Source organism: Parasteatoda tepidariorum, chromosome 3 (genome assembly GCF_982258835.1).
Source record: "Parasteatoda tepidariorum strain Cologne lab strain chromosome 3, Ptep-v5.0, whole genome shotgun sequence".
In the NCBI taxonomy this organism is placed as follows: Eukaryota; Metazoa; Arthropoda; class Arachnida; order Araneae; family Theridiidae; genus Parasteatoda; species Parasteatoda tepidariorum.
In genome coordinates this window covers 41548536-41574922 of record NC_141757.1, presented here as the reverse complement: position 1 = coordinate 41574922, position 26387 = coordinate 41548536, and the positions used below count along the sequence as shown (strand labels likewise).

The 26387-nt window shown below is 27.4% G+C and overlaps 1 protein-coding gene across 2 annotated transcripts in view; it reads left to right on the top strand.

The window, feature by feature from the left end:
* The window catches only part of LOC107448013 (atrial natriuretic peptide receptor 1), a 257847-nt gene that overhangs the window by 185156 nt on the left and 46304 nt on the right, over positions 1-26387 (top strand). For both annotated transcript variants that reach the window (XM_087159150.1, XM_087159151.1), the window contains exons 10-14: positions 3653-3730; positions 15303-15407; positions 18137-18208; positions 18288-18453; positions 19992-20144. In XM_087159150.1, coding sequence (XP_087015276.1) covers positions 3653-3730; positions 15303-15407; positions 18137-18208; positions 18288-18453; positions 19992-20144 — 574 coding nt within the window. The remainder of the gene's footprint in view (positions 1-3652; positions 3731-15302; positions 15408-18136; positions 18209-18287; positions 18454-19991; positions 20145-26387) is intronic.

Below are 26387 nucleotides of genomic sequence, written 5' to 3'. Positions count from 1 at the left end.
AGCAAAAAATTATTATCTAATCAGGAAGAGCTTTTATAAGTGTTTATTGTGTTTATGATCTATAAGCTTATAGCTTATATAAAGACAACCTTTAAAAATAGAAAATTACATGTAAAAAGTGTTTGTCTGATTTAATTTCATCATAGAAGCAAATGATCTGATATATATATAGAACTTTACGAAAAGATTGAAAGAGAATTATTGAATTCTCGTCAAACGAGCGATGACAAAATCGATCATATTGAGGTTTATTAAATGGATCGTAATAAATGGCAATTAATTAATTATTTTGAGAAAAAAATATTTCAATAGTCAGGCATTTTTTTTGGTAATAATATCCTTTTTTTTATTTACGTATTGAATATTATTTTAAAAATCATTACTTATTTACTCTGTAATTAAAATAATTCATAAAAACCAAATGTGATAGTAGAATTATTTTGCTGAAATAAAATTTGAAAGAAAAAAAAAAGAGCCCGGGTAAATGTCATAATAAGCCACATAGGGAATTTTTTTTCTCTAAAGAAAAAGGAAAATTGGTGAGAAACATCAGGTTTTATAAATACACAAGAAGTTATTTTTAAATATTGCATTGAGAGTGAAATCTGGAAACTTGAGAAATACCTATTTGAAACTATAACTACTGAACTGTTTTATGAGATAATGCAACCTTTAAATATGCAACTTTTGATAATGCGACACAATATTACTGCAAGCCTTTACCTTTAAAATATTAGACTTTTATGCATTTTGAATTAATTACATACGTTTTTTTTTTCAAAATTGCTCTATTTCAAAATTTTGAATGCTAATTTTGACATAGAATTCAAAATTGAAATTAAAAATTTGAATGCTAACTAAAATAACATTTTACAGTCAATGTTCTTATTCTTATACTCAGATGTAAAATTTATTAGCATATTTAAGATGAAACTCACAATTTTAAATAACTCTTTTATTTCAAATTGCCTTGAAAATGTAGAAACTTATTTTATGGATGACTTTCTAGTCTCAAAATCAATATGTGTATGAAACTCTTCTCGATTGGCAATTAAATACTTTTTATCCATACCCCCAAATAAGAGTTACTATTCGTTGCACTTAGTTGTCATTTGTGTTTTCCATTTTAATAAGTGCGAATTTAAATCAAATATTTTTCTAGACTCAAAATAGCTTTTGAAAGGGGCAAAAATATTGACTTTGCCCAGAAATAGATTCTTCTCAATATTATGAGTTAATTCTAAGTGCCGGTTAAGAGTGGCATATTTTATAGGAAACTCGATGAAGACTGTTTTAAGGAAATTTGCAGCAGGAATCTATGCACATACATGTTAAAAATATTCATTCAACTATCAAAAATATCGTTCTGCTTGAAATGAATTATGATTTACTATTAGGTATTTTGAATTTGTTTTTAATATTTTTATGCTTCACATAATTTTAGCTTATAATTTTAATAATAAAGCAGAAAATAACTATGTAGTCGTTTTGAAACCTTTATGAAACCTTAAGTCGTTTTATTCCTTTTGGTTATCGGAAACAAGTTTTGACATTTTAGAGAAATCATTCTTCGATTTATTGATTGGTTCCATTAATTTCCATCTTTTTTTTTTCAATTTAATATTTGTTGAAAATGTGCTATATGATAGTAATTTTACAAACTTTAAAGTTATTAACAATAATTTATGCATACTTGAAAATATTTCTTTTGTCTCATACTTGAAATGGGAGAAAGATTAGTATGTTTCCAGCCCCAAAAAACACGACGTTCCTCATCAGAAGTGCCATTATTATATAGGAATGATATAACCTTAGAAACAGTTAAATCATAAAAGCTTGTTTCTCAGCTTTCATTAACCATGTGTTGTACTGACAATGCAGGGCTTTCATTTTTATGTCCTTCATGATCAATGTTAGTGAGGCAATTTTTTATGGGTCGGTGAGCTGCAGCAAACTGAAGGTAAGGTTCTCTTGTATTGCTGTGTGTGTTTTCTAATAATCGTATCAATGAGAATATACAAAATAATTAAGAACATATGCAACTAATGACATAAAATACTTATATCTTAAAATTATATGATATTGTTACTAACATATGAAAAAATGTAGGATAGATGTATTTAAACGCAATTATACATTAGCACTAAGCTAATTTGAGCAATTATATAACATAACCAATGTGCAGATTGAACTAAAGTATTTAATAGTGGTTTAGTAGAAATCTTATAAATGTTACGATATTATTTTAATATTCCCACGTTTTTCTCAATTATTTTAAAGAAAAAGCGTTCAGCCATAAAGGCAATCAACAATCATAATTAACTTAGTTAACTAAAGCTAATAGTTAACTAATAATTAACTAAAATAATAATAGATGTTCAATAAAAACATTATAAATGCTTCAATTCTATTTTATTGTTCCTGGATTTTTCTTAATTTCAGTTTATAATTGTAGTCATTAAGTCTAGTGCTAACACATACAATATGTAAGATACATTAATGGAAGCAGAATTTACGGAATGGATTTGCAGCACTATCTTCATTAATTCAAATTTAAATACATTTGCCAGCTTAATATGTTTTAGATTAAGTTGAATATTGCACATTGATAATATCTGAGCGAATTGTACATGTAACAAAACCAATACACGTATAGTCAGAAGCAAAATTTACAAATGCAAGGTCCTTATACATAAAAACTTTATGTTGTTACTCATTTGCTTTTTAAAAATACGGAGAAAATTTTGATGAAAAATAATCTGCAAATGCTGTAATAATCTGCAGCACCCACTACCACGCTGAAAGGTGTTTGCTATCTGGGATACATGCGTGTAAAGCAATTATACACTAGCACTAAAACAAGTAGTGCTGTAATATTACGTAATCAATGTGCAAAATGAACTAAAGTATTAATAGAGGTTGAGTAGAACTATTACAAATCTTTTGACTTGATTTTAATATTCATTCATTTCACTTTTTTATTTTGAAGGGGATAAGTTACAACCATAAAGACTTTTAATAAATCATGACTTAACGACATTCAATAATCATTGTATTTATACAATTACTACTTGATCTTGTGAAATTCGGGAGAGGGGCAGAGCTACAGATTTTTATGACTGGCCTCTAGAACAGTCTATTTTTTATCGAAATACCCAAGTTTAAAAACGTTATATATAACATTGGGTCGACAAACTTCTGTGGAAATTAGTACACATCATAAGAATTAAAACAGCATACGAACCCATGCCCGGAAATGAATGTCGCACATTGCTAGAGGCGGTTTCCTATTATGATCCGTTCAGAAGAACAGTAAGAAACAGTTCATAATAGAAAAGTGCACCTACCGGCGTATGACGGATATTTCCGGCAGGAGTTCCTCTGCCTTATTAACCCTGATTTGCCCTAATTCCCCTGGAAGATTGTCGCAACACTTATGTGAACCCCTGTTTTACATAATGTTTTTAATAATGAAAGTAATGAAAAAAAAACTGTAGCTTGAGAGAGATGTCAATTGCAGATTTGAATTCAGCTGTGCGAAAGTATATAAGATAAGTTAAAAGATCTTATGCAACAGAAACCAAAAAAAATATTTATTCCTTAGTATAATATATATTATTTTAACAATTCCTACATTTATTTTATTTTCAAGGGTATGGTTGTAGCTATTAAAACCATCAATAAATCAAGAGTAGATATAACAAGATTATTATTACTTGAACTCAAAAAAGTAAGTATTTGAATATTTTCATAGACAAAAATAAATTTTGTTTTCTATCAATCTTTATGCACTTTAAGAAATATTTTCTGAATTTGAAATAAATAAATATACATTTTAGTGTATTCGGGAAAATAAATATTTTAATATTATTTGTTCCGAACTGTATCTCTAAGATATTGGTTTTTTCTACTGGGCATTTACTCGATATTTATTTTTTATATTTACGAACAAAAGTAGAGCTTGTGAAAAATCAATCCAAGGAAATCTGAAATTCAGTTAAAAATCTATTTTCGTAGCTTTTAAAGTAAGCATTTTATAAAACTTTAACTCAGTTTATATATTTCTTTAGTACCATTTCATCAGATTTTATTTTTTTATTTGTTTGTTTTATTGTTTGATGTATATTCAGTTTGTGAAATATTGTGCTTTTAATAATTTGCAAAATATTATGTACTGAACACAAAAATTTAAAACATTTTTTAAGAGGTAAGTATGAACTAATAAATACGCTGCATGAATTTTTTTATAATATAAATAATCTCTTATATAATCTTTTATAACATCTTAATATTTAAACAATCTCTTATAATATCTTTCCGGGAATCTTTCAAAATGTTTTCTTTTGAGCCAGCAGAACAGAAATTAGTAACTTTATAAGAAATGTGTAAGTTTATAAGATGGATTCCACAGAAATTTGTAACTTTATAAGATGGATTTGATATACCACATAGAAATTACATAGAAATTTAACTATAATGTATCTATAAATAGAAATAAGCTTTCATATTAAAATTTTTTAGCTTGATTAAAGAAAATAAATTTAAATTTTTTGTGGGCAAATTTATACTTTTTATAGTGTTTGTGATGTTGTCGTTGTGAAAATGAAGACATGATGACAGAATTTTCAAAAGATATCAAGATTAAGGAAGAAGAATGAATTGCTTCCAAATTTTTAAATAAATGACGATTTGACCGAAATCTTGTGCATTTTGAGGATTACAAAGTTCTCACAAATAAATAACATGAAAAATTGGTTCTTCGGAGGATTAAAGGGATAAGGTTAAGATTAAGGTTTCTGAGGATAAGGTTAAGATGGACCGTGCTGGAAAAAAAAAACGGTTCTTGCGCAAGCGTAGACAAATAGAACATAGGAAAGTAAGGTGAAGAAAACGACGGGAATACAGAGAGAAAGGGGAATTTTGAGGAATAAATCGCTGAACTCAATTTTTAAAGTTAATTTTTTATCAACATCGAAATTTGAAAATTTTGCTTTGAAACTTTTAGGGAATGTAAATAAATGTTTGTGTCATTCCGGTACATGTATATTTTTTAACGACTGTACAATCGAAAGCTTGCTTCGAAAAACTTGGATCTTGACATTTGCTTTTCTCAAAATGAGTTTTCATGGACGTAAGCCGTTTTATCCCCTTGATCTTGTTTTATTCTTAACCTTCGGAAAAGCATTAAAAATGATGACATAATGAATTATAAAATCTTTAAGACTTATGTGTCCTTCTTTAGATTGATGCAATAAAGAAACAAGAAAACAATGGAAATAAAAATATGGTCACCGAAGCCGAAGTCTTCAGGGGGTACCAGCTCCGGAAGCCATAGAACAAAATCTTTTCCATTGAGAGAGCCAGACAAATGTCAAAAGACAAAATCTCACAATTAAATGCTGTTTGATCAGTTTATTGTGAGTTTTTGCATTTTCATTTTTGCATTATATTCTCAAGATTTTGTTTGAAATTTCTCTTCTGATTATATTTTATGTATTTCTTGTATTTCTTCTATGGCTTCCGGAGCTGGTACCCCCTGAAGACGTTGGCTTCGGTGGCCATATTTTTATTTCCATTGTTTTCTTTTTTCTTTATTGCTTCAATTGTTCTTTCTTTTAAAAATACTGCTGCTTTGTGCGTTTTTTAAAAGGAAAGTTCTGTTATTGCAGAATTTAATATTTTGTAATCTTTTACTCCTTCTTTAGAGGTCTCTACGTTAATGTATTAGAATTTATTTTTTCTAAATACTAAACTTTTATTCTTAACGTGTTATAGAAATTTTTCAATATTATTGGTATTGATTTTACTATTTCTATATATCTTTGTTTTTTTTTTTAAATTAACCATAAATTATCTTAAATTTTTTGTTTATTTCATGCCTTTTTTATTCATTTATTTGTTATTTTTAATTAAAGAATATAAAACTTTTAATGCCTTTAACATGTAAAATTTTTAATTCGGTATTTTCAACATTGATTTTATTAATTTTATATTTCTTTCTTTTTTCAGAAATATAAGCTTAAATTATTTTGAAATTTGTGCTTATCTTATTTCTTTTCGCATATTTTTTTTTCTTTGAGAAAAAGCTATCTTTCTCGCCTAAAGTACAAATAATGTAGTTTTTCCATTTATCATCCTTTTAATCCCATTATAGAAGATAGCATAAGAAAAGTGTAACGCATGAAAAGTGACACAAAGCGTTATAAGAAAGCTGTGAAAGAGAGTAAAACATGCTATTTTTCAAAGAAATTTATCTATACAATTATGAACAGAACAGAATATAAAATTTAAATTAGGTTTACTGCTGTTTTTATAGCATCGGCCTGATTAAAAGTTAAAAGTTCTCGAGCCAATTACTTAAATAAAGTTTACTGAAAATTATATCACTAATAATAAGTTTTCAATAGAGGAAAAAATAATTAAATCTTAATAATATTCGATTCTTATAGGAAAAATCTTATTCTGGAATTTTTAATGTTACTATAAGGTAAAAGAAACTGTGATTTTGAATTTTGTGTTAAATATACAGAGAAAATGCTTTCGTTTTATAGCGAAAAAGTAACAAATATTTCAGCTAAAATTAATTTTCTAAATACATTACTTTTAAAAGCGCTTTTTACATACTGTATACAGCGGATACTTATAAATAAATGAATATTCATTTTAAAATGTTTCAGATAAGTTTCGATAGATGGCAATATGAAACTGCATTGCTTTTTGGCAATATGAAAGTACAAAACTTTTAAGCACTTATTTTTAAGTTGCTTTTTAAACCTTGTTTACACTCTGTTCATTTTATTATTATACAGCTCTTTTCTTCACGTTTGCAATATTATGCATGTTTTGAAAATTTAATTTCCTTTATTCAATAAAATAAGCATTGATCGTTGATTCAACTAATTGAAATTAAAAAAATAATAATAATAATATTTAGCGTTGATATAAGAACTAATTTTTGTCTTTAATATTCTCAGATGAAATTTTTTATAGTTTAAACTTATTGGTTTATTGAAATGACTCATGCTTGTTAAAAATTCTCGGTATTGAAATTTTGTTGTTTTTATATCTAACGTACTTATTTCCTATTACTACATATAGATGGCGCTCCAACATGTGTTCTGTTTTTATTTTTATCGCTTGCATGCAATTATTTATGTATTTTGGTAAATTACCAAAAAGCGTTAATAATTTTTTAAAGCAGTCGGAAAAAGACATTTAAAATATAATGAAATTTTTAAATATTTTGAAAATAATTTTAAATATTTTTCAAAATATTTAAACTTAGCATAACAGTAGTTAACTTTGAAAAATGGTGTCATTTTATGTCGAAAGATGGCAGCACCATTAGATGCTATTTAAAAATGCAAAAGTTTTTTCTTATATATTTTGAAAGTTTTGAATTCTTATTATATATTTTGAAAGAGGTGGGGAGAGAGATAAGAGAAAGAAAAATAAAAGAATGAAAAAGAATATGAACAAAAATCTTCTTGAACAAAAAACTTTTTCTGGAAAATAGTTTTTTAAAATTATCTTTTATCAACGCTTTTATTTATTTATTATTTTTTTATAATTTTTATTTTTATTTGATTAAAGATTTGTTTAAATTTCAATTATTCATTTTATAAAAAAAAAAGACGGAAAAAAACTTAGATTTCCAGAACAAACCAATTCTAAAAGTCTTGCTTTCATAAGAAAATATAAATAAAAGCAAGTGGAGCTAATGAATTAAATTAAAGAATTGTGCACCAGATAATTTTATTTTATTATTTTTTTATATATTTATTTTTTGTGTATTTAAAATTTAAAGTGAAAAATATATTTCATAAGTTATTGATTTTAATATTTTGATTTTCGATCTTTCACATTTTCAATATTTACGACAAAATATTAACAATAGAACATATTAAAAGTTCACTTCATCCATGTTCATTATGAATTTTAAAATTGACTTTAAATTTTAGTAACTTTTTTCATGTAGTTTATCTGAAAACACAGTAAAGATTCTTAAATAATTAATTTTTATTTTAGTTTTCTTTTTTAAATTACAGAAATACAATACCCAAGCACAATCTCTAATGTCATGAGCTTTAGTGTCGAAATTCCTCAAATTCTCTTTTTATATCCTGTTATTAAAATATTTAGGAATAGTTTTAGTCCTTATCATCTGCAGGGTTTGCATGGAACCACAGAGCAGCTCTATGGACATATCAAGGGCAATTTTTTATTATTACGGAAGCTGTAAAATATTGACTAGCTAGATGAAATCTCTTATGTCAAAACTGATTTAAACATTCAACAGTTCATGTTGAATCATAGATGATATATGGTAATGTTTACGGAAGCAGGTGTTGCAATACCATATATTTTTTAACAGCAAGAAAAACAAAAAAAAATTAACATGAAGAGTAATAAACTTCCCTTAACCATATGGATGATATATGGTTTGGTTTATGGAAGCAGTCTATTACAGAAATATTTAGATGAAACGGGATGTTTTGAACCAGCTTAAAGCTGGATCAAAAGTTGTAAGTAAACCAGTTACAAGTCAATGGATTTAAATTAAAAATGCAGACTTTGTCTATAAATGAGGAAAATAATGCACGCGATGACATTTTTTGTTTAAATTTCAGATTCATACTATCATAATCCTGTCTTGTCGATTGATGCATATTAATGAAGAATATTATAATAATTTTAAATGTTTTCAAATTTCTTAAAAGTTGTTTTCGCATCATTTTACAACAATAGGAACTGACACATTTGCCAAATTCTTTCAATTATTTTATTTTTCATATTTTGAAATCGTATTCTCCCTTTTCTTTGAAATAACTGGCATATTTGCAGATTGGCAATGCGAATAAGAATTGCTATAACTGAATAAGCAATAAGTTTGATATATGACTCGAATAGAGAATAATTGATATACTTAACCAGTTCTTCATTTTTGGTAAACCAGCTGTTCCACAGCATTTTAATACAGTAAAAATAAAAATGTAATTAATTTCATAGTATTTTTGTCGAAAATTTAAATGATAAAAGAGAAAAAAAGTTCAGAGCTCAAAATAAAAAATAGAAAACGTTAATAACTTTTGATCGGATTTTCATGTTCTATAGCATATACTTATTGGCGAGAAGAAAGTATTTAAGTTTCAAATTAATTTGGGAAAACGATATTTATTCTATAAAAACAAAAAAAAGTACTTTGTCTGAAAAAAAAACTTTGTTTTTCTCTTAACCTTTAAATTAGCAATAGAGCAGCCGCAATCTAGAAAAAAAAAATTATCCAACTATTTTGTCAAAGGGAGGTTGTCGAAAGTTTATTACTCTTCATGTTAATTTCCTTTCTTTTTTTTTCTTTCTTTTTTTCTTTTTTTGCTTCCTTTTTTCCTCTGCTCGGAAACTTCTCAGGTGAATCGGATAAAAAAGAAAGTATGCACATTTTCACAAAACTTGTTTATCTAAATATAACGTTAAAAATTTTTTATTCATAATTAATTAGTACATATCAATAACACTTAATACATATATATCGTTCATAATTGGTAAATTAGTTTTTACACATAATGATACCATTAAAAGTTTTTTTAATGACGCTGAATATTAATCATCAATTCGGATTTTCCGACGCTCACGCAAGTGACATTTCCACACCACTGAGTAAAATTAGAACCCCTAGCGAAAAATCGCGTACATTCCATAACATTTTGATGTCAATGATGGTATAACCCCGACGAATGAGCGATCTCCATCCCCGACCAATTTACTGTGATGAAGAGAGTGGTCGAATTTAGATTAATAATTTTTTTAAAGAAAACTTGCAAATTAAAATTAGATACTTTAATATACATTAATATTAAACTTCATCGTAAGAAAATATAATTTTGACTGTATCATTTCATTAACTGAAAAATCATTTTTATGCATTCAAGAAAACTTGAATAGTAATTTTAATAATTACTCTTTAAGTTAGCAGAGGATATTCAGATAATTTTTTTTACGTTATTTAACATTCCATTCGACGCACTTTTCATCCTTCAGTATTTTTAAATAATATTTTTTAGGAGATTAAGTAGGAAAATTCTATTTTAATTATAGGAAGTAACGCAATTAATTAATATTTTTTTTCAAAGAAAGCGGCTAGGATTAAGAAACCAAACGTAATTCGTTTCTATACTGTATAACTTATACATATTCTCGAAAGCTAGAAGCTTGAATAATCCCAAAATTTTTTGAATTTTTTTTAAAAAAAAAGGATGTTTTACAAATGTATAATTTAAAATCATTAAACGTTTAGTTTCAATTTTGAAAATTAGTTGTATTAAATATTCCAAAGCATTATATATATATATATATATATATATATATATATATATATATATATATATATATGGGTGATTCTCACGAAACATGAAATTCACTGTCCCTTGCTCCAAAATCTAGTACTATAATACTGAAAGAACTTTTTAAAAAAAAAAATTCATAAATAGCATTGCTGTTAGTATTTTAAAATGACTTTGCACTAGCATTGACTGCTTTGTATACTTAAAAAATTTAATTCAATATCAAAATGTCATTTTCCTGGCATGTCCCAAACAATATTTCCAGTAATAACTAGCTTCAAAACTTTCCATACATTTTTCAAAATCTAATTTTTTTTTATCTTATCCTATGTATCTATGTTATCCTATGTACTAAAACTTCGTTTAAAATAATTTTTTCTGTCAATAATTTGTTTGTCCCATGAAAATCTGTCATTTTCCTGGCTACTTTTATTTAGTGATTTATAACCAAAATAGATAGCGCCAGGAATCAATATCTTATCTCCTATCCGAACATGTCTTGTTGCATGAATAAAGAACCAATTTTCTGGCTCAAAATCTATTTCAAAAATTTTTTCAAGGAGAGTAGGTTTTTATGCTGTCATTTTCCTGGCTTCATGAAATCATTAATAACAAAAACTACATAGATTTATCTGAGTTATTTTAAGAAATACTGTTGTTTTCTGCAGAATATAAACGTCTTCTGCCAAAATATTGAATTAAAGTAAAGTTATATGCTATAAAATAGCGAATTTGTCATTATCCTGACTGTCATTTTCCTGGCTTATGAATGCCAGGACATTGAAGCGTTACCAGAAATTCTTTTTAACTGCTAATACTGTAAAGAGGGAAGGCAAATATTAACCTAATACCAAGTTTATGTATGTATGTAATATGCTTGGAATCAAAGTTATTTATTTATTTAATGATTGATTATTATACACAATTTTACTCTGTACATATCAGCAACAAAAATTTTTTTGTTTCCTTCTACAGTGGATAAAAAGAATTAATTTAAGCAATTTATGGTCCATCTAACATAAAGGCTTAAGTTGAGTTACTTACTATTAACTTAAAATGACTGTTTTTTAACCTTCTAAGGTAATATGTCATTTTCCTGGCATTCAAGATTTGGTGAATTTCTATTTTATTTTTTTTCTCGAGCAAATGTCAATAAACTACACTGCTGTCTATAAGATATTAATAAGTGTCATACAAGAAAATTTAAGAAGCATACAAGAAACTTTTTAGATTATTTTGAAGACTTCAAATTTGAAGAAATTTTTTTGGTCCGAACTGTTATATATATATATATATATATATATATATATATATATATATATATATATATATATATATATATATATATATATATATATATATATATATATATATATATATATATATATATATATATATATATATATATATATATATATATATATATATATATATATATATATATATCGCATTTATAGCAATTAGATGTGTCTTGATAACGACTATTTGCTTTTACCATTCTTGTTTCTCTACCATTTAGTTTTTTATTTTATTCATGTTTTTCATGTTAATTTGTATATATATATATATATATATATATATATATATATATATATATATATATATATATATATATATATATATATATATATATATATATATATATATATATATATATATATATATATATATATATATATATATATATATATATATATATATATATATATATTGTCTTTTTCTTTTTTCGAATCATTTTCTTCAAAAATATTTACAAAAGTGAATACAAAAGAAATATTACATTTACTTTTAATATTTAGGAGCTGTATAGTAATTCGGAACTCTAATGACAAAAATGAAATAAAGTAAAATAGATAAAACTTTATTGTGAGCAAAATAGAGGCATCAATTTAACTTCTGAGTATCAAGTTGCATTGCTGTAGTCCTCTTTGGGATTTCTTCTTTTTCTGTGTTGCATTTCTATATCATTTTTTGCTTCAATGAGCAGTAGAACGATTTGGGATAATAGCATGATACCCTATATATAGAACATCGATCGATTGATAATGAAGATTTAAACATATTCACTCACGTCCAGATTTGAAAATTTTCTCCGTTTTATGTATGCTTTACTTACTTCTTTTCACATTTTATGAGCTATTACGCAAAAAGTGTTATTACTTTTTCCAGTAAACAGAATAGTTTTGCAAAATGGTTGGAGGATAGTTAGGTGAAATGACTAGGGAATTTTTGAATCAAGCAGAAAAAGAAAACCTTTTATTTCTAGATTTTATTTGAGATTTTTTTTTTTTTGAAAAATAATGAATTTTTTTTTTTGAATAAAAATTTGTTTAAAATATTTCAGCAAATTGTTGTAAATACAACAGAACAAAGCTAATATATGCTCGAATAAATCAATTAGTTCTAGAATAAAAGCAGATTGTAAAAGTTTCTTACATTGAATGATATTCGTTTTTCTGAATGATGTTTATGGAGAAAAACGCTGTTTAATAATTAATTGTAATAGAATTTTAAAAACATGATCCTCAATGATTTTAAAATTTTGTGAGACACTGTAATGTATATTTGTTATTTAAAAAAATGACATTCTAAGCATTTTTGTAGAAGTCTGTATTATGTACGGAGTGTATAAAAAAATGTTAGGAAACGCGAAGTAAATATCGGTTCGAAAAAGTTGAAATAGTCGCATTTAATCTATATATATTTTTTAATCCAATGTGATACTAAACTCGATCTTTCACCCCTACCCATTGGGAAAACTTTTGTGATTGGCAACTTAATTTAAAACATGAACCCTCATTTCTTATTGCAGATTCGGATTCTCCAAGAAAAAGATAACCTTATTTAAGTTGTGGGTATATGCATTTTGTTTCATAGATAGCGCTGTAGCCAAGAGAAATTACAAGCCGTTTAAAATGACGAATCTCGAAGTCTATCAGATTCATAACATAAACTTGAAGCACTTAAAAACAAAAATTATTTCAAAAAAATAAAAAATAAAAAATTACCGAAAGATTTTTATCTTTATTTATTTACTTTTTTTTAAACTGATAGGTCTCGGGATACCACCATTTTAAACAGTCTGTACCCTATTTTTAATTTCTAGGTTACAGCGCCAACTGCGAAGCAAAATGCATTTACATATAACTCTAATAAGTTCAGTTTTTTTTCTGGAGAATCCGAATCTGCATTAAAAAGAATGGGGATTCATATTACAAATTTATCTGGCCTCACTCCCTGGAATTGGGAAAAATTTGGTATTATTGGATAACTTTCAAAATATTGAAAGTGTGAAGTTTTGCTTTTTTGATCCAATGTACATTTCTCGAGATATTTGTTCATTTCCAAATTTTGGTACAGACCGTACATAACTATTATCATTATTTTCATTGTTACTATTGAAATTTTAACTGAAAATAAACTACGGTACAACATTGCATTAAAATTGTATCACGACTAAAATTTTAATGACGCAATAATAATGTCGCTTATATTCTAGGGACTTTATGCAAAAAGGAATGAGTATATCTATTATCATTTATTAAAGCATTTGAATTATTAGCTTTTGTAAATAAAGGAAAGTACTGATTTAAAATGAAATCCCAAGCTAAATGTTTAGAAATTTCAAAAATTCAAAAATGAGTACTAAATCATATGATTGCGCACTTTAAATACTGTATTTCTTCTGTCCCAATATTATGCGTCTCACATATTGCATTTCTGTTTAAATATTTGTGTATAGATAAATTTTCCCTGTAATATTATTTCGTAAAAATATATATATAAAGAGATCAAGACAGGTTTTTAGCGAAATGCTAGCATATATTTAGAAATTTTTTTTTTTAGCTATAAGTGGTGTAGGTTGTTCTGTTTAAATGATGGGAGTAGAACAAATTATCCTCCAAATTAACTTAAAATACTTCAGTTCCTTTAAAATAAACTTTACTTAATCGAAGATTTCATAGATTTGATTTTAATTTATGAATTTGACGTAGTTACCGAATAAAAACAGATATTAGAGAGAACATATAATATTGTTCTCTTGTAGCAAAGAAAATATTTAGTTACATCGTAATAAAATAAATTAATAATGAAACTCGTGTCAAAAAGAAGCTTATGAATAGCAACATTTTATTTATTGTTCTCTAATTAAATTTAAATGGGTATAAAATATTTTAATTCAGAATAATTTTTTTTTTTGGATAGTGATTCCTTTTAGAATTATTTTAAATTTGTGAGACAAATCAAAACCAACTGTTTATATACTGACTCTTTTGATTTATTTTTGTTTCTCGGATAAGTCAACCCTTTATGACGACTTTTTTTTTCTAGGAATATTATATTGAAATATTTTTGTGATCGCGATTGAACTAAGAAATAAAATTCCCTTAGTCTATTTCCTAAGACTAGTTTGATTTTTAAGAAAACTTTTTTTTAGTTGGGTGGGATTTTCAAAATTTTATCAACATCAAAGAATTGTCCATAAACTTGAAGTTATGTGCTTAAAAGTTACCGAATTAGTAAATTCTGCGTTTATAATGGTAAATAAACTTGGTAAGAAATAATTAAACAAACATGCGCTTAACGCATAGTTCCCCAGATTTGACCTCTCATCTTGGCACCCAGCAAACGTTTAATATTACCTTCATTTATGTAAAAAATGCTTTTTAATGTTTTTTTTCTCGGTATTTTAAAAAATTATCAGTGCTCAAATCATAGGTGGAAAAACAACCTCTAATCGCTATTTAATAATTAATGAAGTTGAAGGAAATATACCTTAACGAAATTAAAAAGGCCGTTTTTTTTTTCAGAAGAATAACGTACAAAATATATGCAATGTTTTTTATACATACCTCTTAATTTAAGTTTTTATTACTTTCTTCAAATGCCATTTTAATTTTATTGAATTATATATCATCTTATTACTTTTTTATACTGTTCATATTATTTCAATTTCATTAGATGAAAGATTTACAGCATGAACATATCGTGCGATTTGTGGGTTGCTGTGTGGACCCTCCTCATTGCTGTCTAATTACGGAATACTGCCAGAAAGGAAGCCTTCAGGTAAGGATAAACAGCGTAGAAAATCTAATATTACCACCGTTAAGGAAGTACACTGTCAAAAATAATGAACAAAATCATGGTAAAGAGTATGGGCAAAAAGGTCCCAGTACTTTTTACTGTAAAATCCATTTTTACGAGAATATGTTAAGAAACAAAACTCTGATGTACCGTAATTTTTACAGTAATAATTACCGTAAAATCACTGAATAACTCCAATTAAATAAATATAACTGTAAAAATTAAGGTATAATATTTTAAGGTAAAAATGGTGCCCCCAAAGTGGCGGTACTTTTTACCAAAATTTAATCCAGACTTTTTACAGTGTATAAAAGCTGCACAAATCGTATTATTTGTAATGAATATTGAATATTAATTAAAATATTACTGCCTAATGCAAGGAATAATCTCTTGACGAATTACACTATTTTAATACTAAAACTTAATTCATTTTGTTTGTGCACTGTAAAAAAATTCTGATGATTAAGGTATAAAGTACCGGCACGTTGGGTATATCATTCGTAAGGTCCATTTTTTCGTAAAATTGATTTTTATTGTAAAGTATTGTACCGTAATTTTTACAGTATTAATTATTTAATTAGTAGAGTAATTCAAAGATTTTTCAGTAATTATTACTGTGAAAACAATAGTTATTACAGTGAAAATTACGATATATCATATTTTTGTTCTGTAACATGTTCCTATAAAAATGGATTTTATGGTAAATAGTTCCGCCGTTCTGAGTTCTAGTTCTTTTTTTCCGTAATTTGATTCAGATATTTTTACAGTGTACATAGTCATTTTTATTATTAATATTAATTTGTTATTTTTGACTTGTTTCTAAATTAAAATTCCTTTTTATTGTTCTTTTTCTTTAATGCAAATATGTGATACGTAAACTTGTTTGAATTTATATAAGTATAAAAATTTCTATATTTAATAATGTTACCCGATGAAGATAAATATTTTATCAAATTAAATTCATAGTTACTATACGAACTACAAAAAGTTCTTTAAACACGCATTATTTGTGATGAATTCTGGATATTATCTGAAATATCATTGTCTAACGCAAAGAATAATCTCCCAAAGAAGTATGCTATTTTAATATTTATTCCAGCTTACTAAATGTGAACGACGCATGCAGTTTAATATTGCTACATTATAGTTTCACGATATTAAAATTTTAATAAAGTTATTTTACTAACTTTGTTGAAATTTTTATAAACTACAGAATAATGCAAATTTATTGTGCAGGGAGTGAAGTATCACATTACCATATCAAATAAATTTAATTCAGAAGCTGGGTCATCGGGGAGATATAAAATACAGTGAGGCATATAATACGCTATGAACACTGAAAACTTCAGTATCGTAATAGGTATATGTTAAGCTAATTTTAATAATTCAGTGTATAAATGCTTGATTTTCTTAGATATTGTTTAGTTATTTTGTAATAGTATTTATTTTTGAGCCTTTACTGCGAAAAGTTTTTTTTTGGACATATGGCCTTTGGATGCCAATAGTTTCAAAAACGGAAATGAAAATTAAATTGATTTGAAATTACTAAATAAAATGTCATAAATTTAAATAATATTATATTATTTGGAAGATTTTTTGCTGCAAAATATTCAAAACAGTAGAAAAATATGATAAATACTTAAATATCCTTTGCATCAAAAATACCAATCAAATATCTTGAAAATTCTTTTACAGATTCGCAATGACATAAATAGACAGTGATGTTTAAAGGAAAAAAAATACATTATGCTTTTCATTAACTTAAAATGGATCAAAATAATAATTTTAACGATTACTTTAACTAAATGATTTAAAGTGATTTATCTATGTGTGAGAGATAAGGGAATAGTTTAGCGAAATTAATTTTTATAGAAAGATAAAAAATTAAGGATAATGAAAAAAAGTTGGAGGAAAATTACGTGAACCTTAACAAATAATTGTTTATTCTTTCTCCCAAAATTGCCATTATACCTTTTAATTATTTCTATTTTAAATAACTTTTAAGATGAAAAAAAAACTTGTTTTATTATTTGGAAAAGAATATTCGTTGCTTTAATCGTTTCTTATTTCCCAAAGTTTTTTACTTTTCTGTTTTTTTTAACTTTTGTACTTTTTAACTAAATATGCCGTATTTTAAGTGTTATAATTGGAAAACCAGATTTTCTGGTAAATCATATGAACGGGAAATTATCAAATGAATGGTTTAATTCAGGTATCTTTCAGTTTTATAACCAAAATTATGTATTTTTTTTCCTTCAACGAGTTTCATTTATTAGCAAATGAGCGATACCAACTACAATGAAAAGGAAAGTTAATAACTTTTAAATACATGTTATTTAAAATTCCATTACATATTTGCAGCTTGACGAATTGAAACACATGATGCAATGTAATGATAAATCACATTTTCTATTCGATCTAGAAAGCTTGTTTTAAAAATGTACTTGAAAAACAGACTATGATTTCCTTGAGTCTAATACTATGTGAAAATACTAAATTATGCCTTATATCTGTGCTAAATTATGCCAAGCACTGTCATTTTCAAATTAATCTAGAATGTTGTGAGATGCCTATTTAGAAACAAAACACAGTGCCAAGCACTATATTGACATAAGTCTTTTAAGTCTAAAGTCTTGTATCATTTTAATAATTTATATTTATTAATAATTTCCCGAAATATCGCTTTTGTTTCAAAATGTTTTCCTATGTAGGACATATTGGAAAATGAGGAAATAAAACTTGACTGGATGTTTCGTTTTAGCCTCATGCATGATGTAGTGAAAGTAAGTTCTGGATTCATTTATTTTTACAATAAATTCATTATAAAAACGTATACCTAACTGCTTAAATTTCTTTTCCCAGGGAATGGCCTATTTACACAGCAGTGAGATTCGATCACATGGCAATTTAAAATCAACAAACTGTGTAGTTGATAGCAGATTTGTATTAAAAATCACAGACTTTGGTCTACATGGTCTAAGAATATATGATGAGAATGAAAATGAGGATTCGTATGCACACTGGAGACGTAAGTTTACAAATAAAATAAGGAATATCCATTTTTTTATGCATTTATTTATTTTTTCGCTCTTTTGACTCGCGTTAAATTATAGGCTTTTAACATTGCAAAAGCTCATTTTCCAAACCTTTAATATAAAAGACAGTTATTCAGGCAAAAAGTAATGAGTTAACAACATGCTAATATGCCGTTGGGGCATAATGACATTGCGTACGTTAAAAATAAATATTGCGGTGACAGGGTAGTAATTCATGATGTTCATTAAGGTAAATATGTCTGTGTGTCTGGAATTGGAAGAATTTGATGGGGAGGTTGCTGGTAGCATCGCATGGTAGTATCGCATAAAATAAATATTGCGGTGTCAGCGGGTAGTAATTCATGCAAAATGTTCGTTATGCCCACGCGTCTGAAACTTGCTGACTTCGAGTGTGGGGAGTTAGGTAGTAGCATTGCATACGCATAAAATAAATATTGCGGTGTCAGAGTAGTAATTCATGATGTTCATTAAAGTAAATATGCCCGTTTATCTGAAATTAGAAGAATTTGATGGGGAGGTTGCTGGTAGCATCGCATGGTAGTATCGCATAAAATAAATATTGCGGTGTCAGCGGGTAGTAATTCATGCAAAATGTTCGTTATGCCCACGCGTCTGAAACTTGCTGACTTCGAGTGTTAGGTAGTAGCATTGCATACGCATAAAATAAATATTGCGGTGCCAGGGTAGTAATTCATGCAATATGTTCGTTAAAGTAATTATACCCGCATGACTGAAATCAGCAGGCTTTGGGAGTGGGGAGGTAGTTGACACAAGACATGTTAACATAGCATCTCAGAAATTGTTGCGAACTTTAATATTTCTCTGCTCACTCTACAAAGAGAGTGCTTATACTATGTATTTAGTTCCAGGTATAACTTCTCCTAATGCATGACACACTAGCTTTACCCTACATGCTGGCAGACAAAAACCAAGGATGTGCTCATTGAGATATGACCGTTAACGGAACAGTGATCATAAAAAAAAATGTAAAACATTTGAATTAAACATGAAAAAAGACAACACATAAATTTCTAAATGTAATTCCACAAACATGTTCTGGAAAATTACAGAAATTTACGCATTTTTAAAATACTATTTTATTTTATTTTATACCACACTTTCCTTTCGCATAAATACGTTGGCAAGAAGTTGGTTGTAGCTGAAAATCGTGTACTCTTAGGCAGGGAAATAATTATACTCATAAGTTCCCAAAGATTAAAATCGTTTATTATCGTAATGAAATCTCTAGTGCAAATTAATTTTAAAACTATGCGCTAGAAACGAAGCTTTAATTGGCTGAAACAATTCACGGAATGTGTTTTTTTTTATAGTTTATGTAAATGGTTTTGCACAAATGAAAACGAAAAGAAGGAAAGATAATGCAGAGTAGAAAGATAAGAGGAATGCATTGGTGCTTTAATTGTGTTATTATATCTAAATAAAGTTCAATTTTAGACCAAAGAAAATCTTTTAATTATTATGAGAATTTATTTTTTAAAATCATTTATAGGAAAGTTATGGACCGCTCCTGAACTTCTAAGAATGCATAATCCACCTCTGGAGGGTACACAAAAAGGTGATGTTTATTCATTCGCTATAATCGCTCACGAGATTGTTGTTCGTCAAGGAGTTTTCTTTACTATCACTGACATTTCGCCTAAAGGTATACAATGATTTTTCCAGCTTTTTCATAACCCAGCTTACAATTCAAAATATAAGTGTTAAATTACAGTGTTATAAGTGTTAAGCTCTAATAAGATATTGTGTTGTTTTCAATTGTTTCATTATATTTCACCTGGAATTGTATTTCTTACGTAAATTTCCATCTGGTTTTCTATTTCTTATGTATTCAACATATCGTTCGATATTATTGTTGAACAATAATATTTGTTCTTCAACCTGATTTAAATCAGTTTTCAAATTTTATACAGGTATATTTACAAATATAATGTTCATACAATTAAATTTTAAATTTGTTATGAATTGCTATAAGATTTTCATCAGGTTTACTATTTGTTATACAAGTTAAGAGCGATATACCACACGGGAGCACAAGCAAGGCAGCAAATAATTACGACGATTGATGACTATAAATATTTTTTTTCGCTTTTATTATTTTCAATATTCTTTTTAATTTGCATCAAACGTGAATATTTCTCAATATAATTGTAAGCAAATAATTCAATGAATAAAAAAAGCATAATTGAATCTAATAATAAATTGAATCTGGTAAAACATATCACACGGAGCCATTTTTAATTTAAAACAAATTACATAATATAGTCAAGAACTGTTAAAAATTCCAGAATAAATTACGGCATATAGTACTGACACTAAATGAATGAATTTGTTAAGTTCACAACTAATGAGTATCTAAGGTCAATAAAATAAAAAATAAAAAAATAAAAATTATAAATGGGGAAAAAATAGTTGCGTCTTTAACGGTGTTCCGTTTTTGGAACATTAACTATGTTCTGTTTATGGAACATTAGGAACATTAACGTTTAGCAAAAGTGTTTTTTTTTTTTTTTTGTTGTTGTTGTTGTTGTTGTTGCTGCTATGGCTACCATTGCTTTAGATACATTTCAGTACGCTCCGTCGATCGGTACAAAATGGCATCCACATGGAAGTGCATGGAAATATATTAACGGTTTATACTTTTGGTTAAACTTAAAATTATTATATATTGACAAGATATTAATGCATATTCTCTTAGAGTACCTTAAAAATTATATCAATACGAGCACAAATACAGGACATCTTTGGGAAATTACTTTCAATTTTCCAATTCTTTTGGCTCATCACATATCACTTTCTTGTTTGACTTTATAATAGGCGTTTCATTTTTTTAGATTTATCCGCAATTTTTTCTTGAAATTTGATTTTACACTTCATTTTCCCAAATATTACTTTAAAAAACGATATGCATTACTCCAATGGCACAGAGTAACAAACTCTAAAATATTTTCAACAATATTTCTCTTATCAATTACATAAATCTCTTGGTTCATCAAGCTCTGACTGACTAATCTTTAAATCTTCCAATTCTTAATCATATTGAAAATCATAAAAGTTCTCTTTTATCGTTGTGTATTGTTGTGCTAAGTGCAAGCAAAATGTGTAAATAAGTGCAATTGACTGATAAAAAATTTTCATTCTATTTTAACTCATTCAGGAACTAACGTGTCATGGAAATAATGTAATTTACAAGAATTAGGAAGCAAAAACTATCAATAGCAAGAATCCGATCCACAGATTATTGTAGGAGACACATAAAAAATTCTCCTTTGATATTCAATTTCAACTCAATCATTGTCAAATAATGCAAGAGAAAGTCTAACACCCCCTGAAAACCATGACATTATCGGAAAGAATTTCTTTTTTAATATTTACAATTTCAACAAACGAGAAAAATACTAATATTGAATGAATACATACCTTGCATGACTTTCTAAATATAGCGATAATCTTCGCCATTTTTACTCTGTTATGAGCCACCTCCAAATTTAGCAAACGTTGAACCTAGACACATTCATACCCCCCCCCCCATTCTTTTCTATTTCAACATTATTATTTTATCTGTCATAATAACATCTTAAATGTCATAATAACAACTGAATGAAATGCACTCAACATAACTGAATGAATCACACGGAATCTAAAAATAATTATCTTTAAGCACCAATGTTAAAAAAAGAGAACATTTAGCTTTGAACAGATGTTTTTTCTATAAAATTTTATAACAAAATTCTGAATTTGCCCTGAAATGCCCTTTATTTAAAAATTTATAACGATTGCAGACGTTTTATAAAAATTAGGCTCATAACAGAGCGGGAATAGCCATTATCGCTCTGTTATAAACCACCTCCAAATTCAGCAAACGTTGAACCTAGACACATTCATACCCCCCCCCCCCATTCTTTTCTATTTCAACATTATTATTTTATCTGTCATAATAACAACTGAATCATAATAACAACTTAATTGTCATAAAAACAACTGAATGAAATGCACTCAACATAACTCAATGCATCACACGGAATCTAAAAATAATTATCTTTAAGCACCTATGTTAAAAAAAGGGAACATTTAGCTTTGAACTGATGTTTTTTTCTATAAAATTTTATAATAAAATTTTGAATTTGATGCTCTTTATTTAAAAGTTTATAGCGATTGCAGACGATTTATAAAACTTGGAATTTTGTCAAATTATATTTCAAGCGTGGGGAAAATTTACAAATTATATCAAATTTATAAAATTTATACAAAAATATTATGCGAACAGAATAAAATTATGAGCAAAAAATACTGCACTACAAAAATACTAATGAAAATTTGAAATGTGAGTAAAAATGTTATTCGGATTCATTAAATTCAAATTCTAAATTTATGTTCCATTATCACATAGGCAGATAAAACGGTTAATTATTTCACAGGATTCAGTGACTTCACAGTAAATACAACTTTAAGTTTTCTTAAATAAAAGAGCCGTAATTTAATCCGCAATTATTAACAGTGTGAAAGCTTTTCATGCTTAACCCACATTCAATGACTAATTAATGCAATAGGCTTCAGTATAACTTAGTATATTTATAAACCCAAGACACGTCTAACTTTTGACATCATTGTGAATATCGAAATTAAAACTGATAATATAAATTAAATGCTTCTGTTTATGGGCAATTTAAATAGTTTTAATTTTATTCGACACAATTACTACTTACTTACTGAAAAAGATGTATGCTTAGTTGCTATTCAGCACAGATAAAATAACCCTTTTAAAATTATATCATACTTAGAGTATATAAAGTAGGTGCATAATTGAATTCCATGTTTATTTACAGCGAGCAAAGTTAAATTACATTTTGACTTTATAGTATTTTCTGCTACTTATTAACACTAATTAAATTTAACATGTACGTTTCAGTGTTTTTGATTAAATATAGTATTCCCTTATTTAAGGTGAAACATTCTTACGTTTCTGTTTATTTCCTGGGCTTTGCTTAGGACAAATAATCTTTTATCGAATTTCGCCTTCGATTGTAGAATTTGAATTTATCGTTTGTTTGAAAAGCAATTTTGAATAAATAACTTTGTTACGTTTTCTAATTCTTTGGTGCGTCTATTCGTTTACTGAAACAAACTGTTATACAATTCGCACAGTTTACTATTTGGGGAATAAAAGTATTGCTATTTAACAGTTTGAAATTATTTTATTATTTTGTTAATAAAATGGTATTTTTAGCATGAGTAAACTTTGCTGTATTACACCCCATCTCTTTGATTTTTATTCAAATGCTAGGTTAATGCAAAATTAAAAACTTCAATTATAAATGGAGTTGAAGAAAATAGTATTTTATGTCTCTTCACCCCTTAACGATCGGTTAATTTTCAAGAAGACGGTCATAAAAGAGCCTATTTTTGTATTTGTATTACGTATTTGATTAGTGCTGAAATCTAGTTTAAAATAAACTAACTATCTACAATTACCTTAAAAATATCCTGGTACTGCTATCTGGTGTGTAAAATGAGAAATAAAATGTTTTCCGGGCAAAATAAATTAATTAGTTTTATTCTTATTGGCGCGTTACTACTGAACACTCCATCCTGTCAATATCACGGGAGCGAGAAATGGCTGGCGAAAACTCACCCCATCATTTTCACGGGAGCGAGAAGGAAGGGTTAATAATTATGAGCTACAGAAGAGATCGTATTAACTAAATCGAGTGTAAAATTGTGCATTTTTTAACGCACTAGAAAAGAAAAATTGGTATTTTGGGGGAGTTTTTCCTAAGCTCACTCATATAGTTGATGATGAGACGCCAACTATAGCAGAAATCAACGAGAGAAGAAATGGTGTTATAGTAAAACAAGATGTTTCCTACAAAAATTGAGTTAAATATTTCTATTATTTGGGAAAAAAAAACTTCTGGGGAGCTTCGTGTATAATTGCGTAGAACCAGTCATTCATGTTAAAAAAATTATGAACAGGCACCTGCAGCGCAGAAAAAAGGACAAAAGATATGAGCCTAGAACATCGATTTAATTTTAAACAAGATGTGGTTCATTACATATTTCAAAAAATGAAAAAGTTTTTTTACCTAAAATAAAGTGTTTGCTTTAGAGTGGCCAGGAAACTCTCCAGATGTTAATTCCATGGATGGGAAAGAACTCATTAAAATTGGATAGCACACTTTGAATAAACGTACTCTAATCTATTCATTGATTCTAATACACTATTAGAATTTACATTCTAAAATTATGGTAACATAACTGACAGCAGTCTGTCCATCCAACTAAACCGTAAAGTTTACGGTTACATTTTTTTACCCTTACGGTTTTTTAACCGTTAATAACTAGCATGTTTTTGTAGGTAATGCGCATTGGGGAGTGCAGGGCAATGGGAACTTTTCATGTTTTGAAGGGAATGGATGAAATATTGTATGCTGGGACTTGAATCCCATACTGTCGGTCATAAATTTGACACTTTCTCACAGTGTACAATTAAATAAATTGTTATTTAACCATTTTTCCGAGAAACTTTTAACAGTGTATGGTATAAGGATGAAGAAATAAGCAACAACTGTCAAAGCTTGGTAACATCTATTCAAAGCGAGTGAGACTGATTTAGAAAAAATGAATGCATTAGATACAAACAAACAAAAAAAAAAAAGTAAATACAAATACAAATAAAATGATATAAAATTCCTTATAAGTTTTCTGTTTGATATTTTTAATGCCCACATTTTTCAAAGTTTAGTGTATAAACTGCAAAACTTTACCAAGACAAAGTAGTTTTTTGTGCAAAATCTACATATAAAAATACGTTGTTAAATTAAATTTCTTTTTTATTGCTTTATAAAATGTTCACCGCACGGATTGAGAGCATAATTCAATAATTTCCTGCATTTCTTCTTCTTCACTGGAGCGACAACCTTGGGTGGGCCATGGCCTTCTCAATTTTTGATTTTCAATGCTTTGATGTTCTTCTTAACACTGTTGATCCACCTAAGACGTGGTCTTCCACTTCGTAATGTTCCAATAGGATTCGATAAAATTATTTTTCTGCAGTTTTGGTCTGATTAAAGGTCCAGTCCATTTTAGCCTTTGTATTTTTATATACCTGACAGGATAACGCTCCCTTAAAGTTTTTATGCAGCTCTGAGTTAGTTTTTCTTCTCCTTGATCCGTTGCACTTCCTCGTCTTTCGAAGTCAATTCCCATGTCTCAGAAGCAAAAATCAAGATACAGGTCTTATATAAGTCTTATAAGAGAGTAATTTAGTTCTTAACTTTAGAAAGTTGGATTTCATATATTTTTTCAGGCTGTGATAACTTCTATTAGCATTTGTGATTCGTTTATATATTTCTGCAGTAAGGTCATTGTTATTCTTAAATTCTGCAACTAAATAGATGAAGCACTCCCCTTCTTCAAACTTTCATTCCTTAATTTCTAAATGGCTAATTTGGAGATCTAAATTTAAACACGGCATACGGAGGCCCGAATCCCAGCGTTAATACCACAATATTTCTTGCATTCCCTTTAGCACATAAGAAGCTTCTTGTGTGCTGCACTCCCCAATTTATGACCCTGGTGCTATTAGAATACGATACTCTCATTCACGCATTGTTGGCAGCACCATAAAGCTGCAAAACTATCTCCAATGTACAATTCAGTTTTTGACGGGTTTTGAAGCCATGCTAGTTGTAAATGGTTAAAAAGTCGCATAATTTTGTATTTGTGTTTTTTTAATCAGACTATTTGTAAACGGTTTCAAAATCATAAAGGTAAAAAATGTTCTTTACCGTACACTTTACGGTTAAATGAATGGAAAGACTGCTGTCGGTTATTTTTCCATTACCAAAAATCTAACCATTTATTTTACCATTCTAGCAGTGAATAGTAG